Source organism: Microtus ochrogaster, chromosome 5, assembly GCF_000317375.1.
Source record: "Microtus ochrogaster isolate Prairie Vole_2 chromosome 5, MicOch1.0, whole genome shotgun sequence".
NCBI lineage: Eukaryota > Metazoa > Chordata > Mammalia > Rodentia > Cricetidae > Microtus > Microtus ochrogaster.
The window spans coordinates 14427589-14435355 of record NC_022012.1 but is presented as its reverse complement, the minus strand read 5'-3'; the positions used below and the strand labels follow the sequence as shown (position 1 = coordinate 14435355).

The window sequence follows — 7767 nt, the reverse complement described above, 5'->3', positions numbered from 1 at the left end:
GGCACTTAGTGCTATGAACTTTCCTCTTAGCACTGCTTTCATCGTGTCCCATAGGTTTGAGTATGTTGTTTCTTTATTTTCATTAAATTCAAGGAAGACTTTAATTTCTTTCTTAATTTCTTCCTTGACCCAGGTGTGTATGAACCAGGATTTTTGAAGGACTGTCCCACCTTGAAAAATAGTGATAGAAGAGGAATCCCAGATCAAAGGCACAGAAAATATATTCAACAAAATCATAGAAGAAAACTTTTCCTAACCTAAAGAAGGATATTCCTATAAATGCACAAGAAGCTTACAAAACACCAAATAGACAGGACCAAAAAAAAAGTCCATTTGCCATATAATAATCAAAACACTAAACATGCAGAATAAAGAATATTAAGAACCACAAAGAAAAAGACCAAGTAATATAATGATAGACTTTTCAAAATTATATCCAACTTCTCAATGGAAACTCTGAAAGCTAGAAGGTCCTGGACAGATGTTATGCAAACACTAAGATACCATGGATGCCAGCCCAGACTACTATACCGAGCAAAGCTTTCAATCATCATAGATGGAGAAAACAAGATATTTCATGACAAAACAAGATTTAAATAATTCCTGTCTACAAATCCAGCCTTACAGAAAGTACTAGAAGGAAAACTCCACCCAAGGCTATTGTACAAAATATTTGCACAGGGTGGGGATATTTAATATTCCCTGTGGGAGAATCTTCCATTGATCTCCCTTAGCCAATTGAGAATTATTATAAGTAGGCACTTGTGAAGGCATTTTTTTCCCTCTGTCTTTTTCTTGTAAAGGTATAGTGAAGAAACAGTCTTTAAAATCAGTAACTAAAAGATAAAATCAATAACTATTACTTTTAGGTAATAGAGAAAGCAAAGGAATTCCAGACTATAGAGAACCCATGGTCTGAATCACCTTCTTAAGAACTCTTTGATCTGCTACCATTCTCCATTTTCCAGATTTCTTTTTGACAAGTATAGGAGAATTCCAAGGACTTGTTGATTCTTCAATATGCTGAGCATTTAGCTGCTCCTGCATCAGCTGTTCTGAAGCCTATAGTTTGTCTGCTGTTAAAGGCCTTGTACAACCCAAATAGGTTTGTCTGTCAACCATTTTAAAGATAGGGTTGTTGGTGCCTTTGAAAGATCAGTAGCTGTTGTGCCCTGTTCTTGTACAACCTGAATGGGCAGTGACTGTTTTTTAGGATATCTTGTAATATTTTCCCCCAGACATATACATTAATTTATGGTTTGTTTGTAAGATTGAGGGAATGTTAATGAGGGTATTCCATTGATATAACAAATTATAGTAGCATAATCTCCTCCTCCAAGGAGTTGATCTTGCTATATTTCCATACCTTTAGCTTCACTCTGTTTTTCAATAGTGTTAGCCTCTTCTCTCAACCATGTCTTTCATTGTAATTGTGGACCAAGCTCTAAAACAGTATTAACCAAGTCTGTCTTGTCTTTTGGGATAATTTTATTACAAACTGACCATGAGTCATCATTTGCTTCACAAAAGGTAAATGCATGCCATATGAGACTATTGCTTCCTTGAATCTCCTTGAATCTAACATTGGCACAGGAGTCCATTTACTATTTACAGAGCCTCTTTCATTTGGCAGAGGGTTACTGGATATATTAAAGTTGGTTGTTTGATACCTTAGGCTGTTCCTGTCTAACCTTATAATGCAATGCTGAAATTGATTCGCCATTAAATCCTCTGTCTGGGTTTGAATATCTTTATGATCTGTTTTATTAAGTTTTTCTAAAACTTGTATTTTAGCACTCAGATTAACCAACTTTCTAGTGATAAAATGAGATGTTTATAATTGACATTAAATGAATTCCATCTAATCTCATTTAATTGTTCCATTTTATTGCTGTCCAGTGTATTATCATACTGTGACCCAAATCCCTCCATTGTAATAGTGTTTTTCATTTTTTAATGTGAAAAAATCTTTTAACTAATTCTTCCCTCTAAGAATTTCCAATTGTCTTACCAAATCTGCTGACAATGATTATGGAGATGTGATGCTTTTTGTTGCTGCATAGAACAGTGAAAGCTGACTGGATTTTAAGCCAACTATCTAGTTTGGCAGCAGACTGAGAAGGGGGTTCAGGGAGAGTCTGCCAGGAGAGAAGAAAGCAAAACCTAGCTGGTATGGTGGTGATTCTGGCCATGTGTAACGGGAAATGGCCTTTTCATGAATTTGTACCCTAAACGTTTGTGCCAGATGTAGCATGAATAATAAAAAAACAGAGACATATATTGGTGTTCAGCCTGAAGATCAGTAGTATAGTAACACATCTGGTTGTCTTGTATTTAGTCAACAGCTAAAGATATTCTTCCTTTACATATTGGCCAACACAGCTCATTGCCTGTTTTAGCGGTTCTGTAACCTCGTTATGTCTGTTTCTCAAGGGACATAGTTGGTGTTTTCCAAATGATACCTGAAGTACTACAACAATGGTGCCATCAGTTTTTGCAGAAGACATTCTTACTGTATCGACCTTTTTCTAGGACTACAGGTATGACATGACATTAATGACATCCTGTATGAACATTGATTTGGTATTTTTTAAGTGTACATGTGTATATATATATACATATTTGTGTTTGAATCCGTGTGTGTGCATGTATGTAGAGGCTAGAGAATGATCTCATGTGTCATATTCAGGGATGCCATCCATTTCCTGAAACAGGGCCTCTCATTTGCCTGGAGCTTACTGATTAGACTAGACTGTGACCAAGGATCCCCAGGGATCCTCCTGTCTCTCTGCCTTTCTAGTTCATGATTACAACTGCATACCACTACATCTGGCATTTTTCATAGGTCCTGAAAATAACACTTGGGTCCCTGTACAAGTTAAGAAAGCACTTTACCATCTCTCTAGCCTTTGGCACATTCCTAATGTCAGAGAAATCCATTTTTTAGTCCTTCTTGGCTTTTTTGGGAATATGTTCTTTCTTGAATTTTTTTGAAAAAGGTTTCTTTGTAGCCCTGACTGTCCTGAAACTCATTCTGTAGAGCAGACTAGCCTCAAGCTCAGATCTGCCTCCATCTGCCTTCAAAGTGCGGGGGATAAAGGCATTCACTATCACCCTCAACTTCCTTGCTGGATTTTTCATCACATTTTTAACGTTCTTGTTTGATTTTTGAATTACCCTCATCTGGTCATTATATACTTTACACATGGTACTGAAATACTACACCATACACCAAAATACACAATTCTTATATATCAAGGAAAACACTAGTAAATAAAACCAGTTATATATTTTGTAGGAGGCCACTTGTTTGTTCCCGGCTGCCCATACTCGAAATAACCACACAGAAAGTGTATTAATTAAATCACTGCCTGGTCTGTTAGCTCTAGCTTCTTATTGGCTAGCTCTTACATCTTAATTTAACCTATTTCTATTAATCTGTGTATCACCACATGGCTGTGGCTTACTGGCAAGGTTCTGGCTCATCTGTTCCTGGCGGTGGCTACATGGCTTCTCCTTGACTTTGTCTTCTTTCTCCCAGCATTCAGTTTGGTTTTTCCCACCTACCTATATTCTTCCCTTCCAGACCTGAGACAGATTCTTTATTAACCAATGGTATTCACAGCATAGAGAGGGGAATCCCACATTGTATATCTGTTATAAATAACAACAACAACAACAAAAAAATAAGCAAATGACTTGTATCTCTAGAGACTAACAGTTCTTTCTTTTCTCCTTGGTATTTCACTGATAAGACAGACAACTAAATGGCTACATACAGACTATGTATATAAACTATATAAACTACCACTCTACACAGACCTTACCCAACTTTCTCATTTCTGAGTTTAGAAGTAGCCCTGTATAGTTTTTCTAGTGTTTTTAGTCTATTTGTGTAGTGCTTTATTTTCTGTTAGAGTTTCCTAACCTTTCCCCTTTTCCTGAAGTAGCACCCCCTCTATTTGTCCTAGTTTTGAAAACAAGTCCTTTTCTAAGAAATGTCTTCCTCCCATTGAGAAGTGCTATTTTCCAGATGAGAATTGAGGGTCAAAGTGCTTAAAGCTTTAGTTCATCTCTAAGTTGAAGATTGGAACAATTGCATGTTCTTTTTTCTTTTTGAGTCTTGTTTGTTATATGACCCACTTATAAATTTATTTATTGAGTTTGTGTTACTGGATTGGGTACAGACAGCATGAGTGGAGGTCAGAGGACAACTTTCAAGAGTTAATTTTCTCCTTCTACCATATGGGTTCCAGAGATTGCACTCAGATAGCATGCCTAGCAGTAAGCACTTTACCTGCTGAGTTATTTTGCTGGTTCTGAATCTAGATGTTTTTGTTCATCAAAAAAATTTGTTTGTTTTGTGTATGAGTGTTTTACCTGCATGTGTGTGCACTATCTGTGTGTCTGGTGCCTGTGGAGGTCTGAAGAAAATAACCAGAGTTATGGATGGTTGTAGATGCTGGGAATTGAACCCAGGTCCTCTGCAAGAGTTACAAGGACTCTATCCACTGAACTGTCTTTCCAGCCCGCTTGAATCTATGTTTTTAAGCATAAATGCTACTAATGATAGGAGCCCTTGATGCCTTAGGATAATTAATTTTTAAGTTTTTATTTATGGCTATGAGTGTGTTTGTCTGTGTGTCTGTATGAGTGTATTTCATGTGTATGAAGGTATCCATAGAGGTAGAAGAGGGTGATTGATCCCCTGGAGCTGGAGTTACAGGTGGTTGTGATCAGTCCAACATGGGTGCTGAAAACTGAACTCAGATCCTCTGGAAGATCAGAAAGTGCTCTTAACTGCTCAGCCATCTTTCCAGATGATGTGTTATCATTCTTAGTGGCTTTCGCTCATATCAGCATCAGAAAGAGAAAGAGCTAATTATGATGCTTGATTATTGATAGGTAAGATTTTCTGATGAATGATCCGTGTCTTCAGGAATGCAAGTCACCATGTAAAAAGAGGAAAGATCACCACTGACCCCTTATATGTATAAATTGCCTAGACGTGTCCTTCACATTCTGGAAGAGAGTGTTCCAGTGTATTTCACCATCATCCTTTCATGATGGAAGCCATCCGTTTGTCCTACGGTAAGTCTAGCTCATGCGTTGTGTGCTCTTTGTACAGATAGGTGCTGGTGCTCTGATTACTGCCAGGTCAGAGATGCATCTGTGGTTTGAATACTAAATTACCCCAATGACATAATGGGTGCTGTCTGTAGTGTTGTTTGAAAAGGTCGTAGAACTTTCAGGAGGTGGAGCTTTGCTGGGAAAAGTGGCTCAGTATTGGGTGGTTGAGGTTTTTTAGCCCAGCCCTATTTTCTGTTCATTCTCTGTTTCCTGACTGCTGATTCAATGTAACCAGCCAGCCTCCTACTCCTGCTGCCATGTCTTCTGCAGAGAGAGATCATCTTGGCCACTCAAGTGAACTGCCCAGATGTGTCTTTCAGTTTCTGGAAGATAAGTGTTCCAGTATATTCTGAGGGTTATATCCTCTTCAGCTATAAGCCAAAATAAACTCTTCCTTAAGTTGCTTCTTTTTATTTTTTAAAAGATTTTTTCCTTTTATTTTTTACCTGTGTTTTGCCTCCATGTGTGTCTGTGGGCCACATTTGTGCTTGGTGCCTGTGGACGTCATAAAAGGGCATTAGATCTTCTGAAGCTGGAGTTATGGATGGTTGTGAATTACTGTGTAGGTGCTGAACATAGGTCCTCTGTAAGAGCAACAACTGCTCTTAATAACTGAACCATCTTTTCAGCCCCCAAAGTTGTTTCTTGTTGGGTATTTTTTTTTATCATAGCAACAAGAAAAATAATTAATACAGATGACTGAAGTTGGCAAGGGTTGCTGAAGCCTGTTTTATAAGCCAGGTTGCTGATAATGAGTGCACTTGATTTACCCATGAGTCCCTTCACCCATGTGCAGGTAATAGGCCCTGTTTCTAGGACTTATTGTTCTTTACCTGTAAAATACGACTGGTATACTTGTCCTTATGGGCAGTGTGGTTACCATTCCTTTTTTTTCTGAGGATGACTACTCTGGTACTGTGTGGCAGCCCCGTGTGTCTATGAAATGAGATGCGATAAGATGAGTTGTGTATGTCTGTGTGCCTGCGTGCGTGCATGTGTGCGTGTGTGTGTGAGAGAGAGACAGAGAAAGCTTGAGAGATTGATTTCCTGTGTTGGAATATATGGGAATTTTGAACTAGGATAGGATGATATCCATGTTTGTAAAAGTGAGAATTATGGATTACTCTGTTTTCTTTTTTCCTATTAGGTTTATTTTCTAGGGACCCAAGCTACTTTCATCATGAAAAGACAGAGATGGACAGGATGGTGTCCGACTGCCTGACAAGTAGTTACCAGGTGTGACTAAAGTATATCCTGCCATTAGACCCATAAGGCTGACACATTTCCATGTAGGCAGAGATTTTTCTCCAGAGTTTCTGGGAGGAAATAAAACCTTATTCAAGGGCTGAGTGATTAGTTGTATTTCTTCATGACTATGTCCTCTCAAATTGTAAGCCAGAATAGATTCTTTCTTCCTGACGTTGCTTCTTGTCATATATTTTATCATGTCAGTGAGAAAACTAAGCTTTTATACTGGTTTAGGATTACTGTGAATATCATCCCAGTGTTTCAGTAATTTGTGATTAATCTTTATCCATGACACTGCTTTTGTATTTTTGATTTTATTGTGTTCTGACAGTTGATAAAGGGGACGAATGTTCCCCTTTCTGAAAGTTGTTATTCATCTCTCCTCATTTGTCAAGTGTATGGAGTGCATTTAACACATTTGGATAGAAGGAAGTAAATGAGACGGGTGAGGTAATGGGATGTGTAATAAAGACAAGGGTGGAGTCTAGGCACAGTGGTGTATGTCTTTATCCCTAGCACTGGGTCGGTAAAGGTGGGAAAATAGAGAGTTTAGGGTCAGCCAAATCTGGCCAACCCTGTCTTTAAAATTAAGATGTAAAAGTGAAAATTAATAGCAGCGAGATAGATATAAAGAGCGCCTAGGGCTATTCACTAAACTCTTGCATGGACTGCTGGAGAACTCCCAACTCTTTGTAATTGAGTTTCCATCTTCAGTGTCCTGTGAACTTGGATGGAGATGTTAGTTGGCTAAAATCCAAGTGTGTGTGATTGTAGGAGTTAGTGACCTTTGAGGATGTGGCTATAGACTTCACCCAGGAAGAATGGACTTTATTGGACACAAAACAAAGGAACCTTTACAGAGAGGTGATGCTGGAGAACTACCAAAACCTGGCTTCATTAGGTGAGGTTCCCCTCATTCCATAGACTCTTATAGAACAAAAATGTGTGTATTTTTTCTAATTACATTTTGTTATTTTATGGTGTGTGTGTGTATCATAACCCACAAGTGGAGTTCAGAGGACAGCTTTTGGGAGAAACATCATATCATATGAGTTCTAGGGATGGAACTTAGGTTGTCAGACTTGGCACCAAGCACCTTTACCTGCTGAGCTATCATACCTATGAATTTTTTACTTTTTAGAATAGGTTATGCAGCTCTCAGGACAGTTAAAAATAATAGAAGAATAGAAAATAGCACCTTTAATCCTAGTACCCCAGTACTAGGGAGGCAGAGGCAAGAGGTTCTCTGTGTATTTGAGTTCAGCCTGGTCTAGATATTGAACTCCAGAACAGCCAAGACTACATAGACTCTATGTGAAAAAGAAAAGAAAACAAGACAGGAGAGAGAGAGAGAGAGAGAGAGAGAGAGAGAGAGAGAGAGAGAGAGAG

At 38.4% G+C, this 7767-nt stretch overlaps 1 protein-coding gene across 5 annotated transcripts in view; it reads left to right on the top strand.

Annotated features, from left to right (window-relative positions):
- LOC101988597 (zinc finger protein 883-like) overlaps positions 1–7767 on the top strand; it is a 24489-nt gene that overhangs the window by 11609 nt on the left and 5113 nt on the right. Inside the window, exons 2-5 of one of the 5 annotated variants that reach the window (XM_026779330.1) lie at positions 2434–2540; positions 4940–5091; positions 6278–6366; positions 7153–7279. In XM_026779330.1, coding sequence (XP_026635131.1) covers positions 5064–5091; positions 6278–6366; positions 7153–7279 — 244 coding nt within the window. In that variant the 5' untranslated portion in view covers positions 2434–2540; positions 4940–5063. Of the gene's footprint in view, positions 1–1843; positions 2541–4905; positions 5092–6277; positions 6369–7152; positions 7280–7767 lie in introns of those variants that run through there. The other 4 variants (XM_026779327.1, XM_026779328.1, XM_026779329.1 and 1 more) reach the window with 4 other exon arrangements.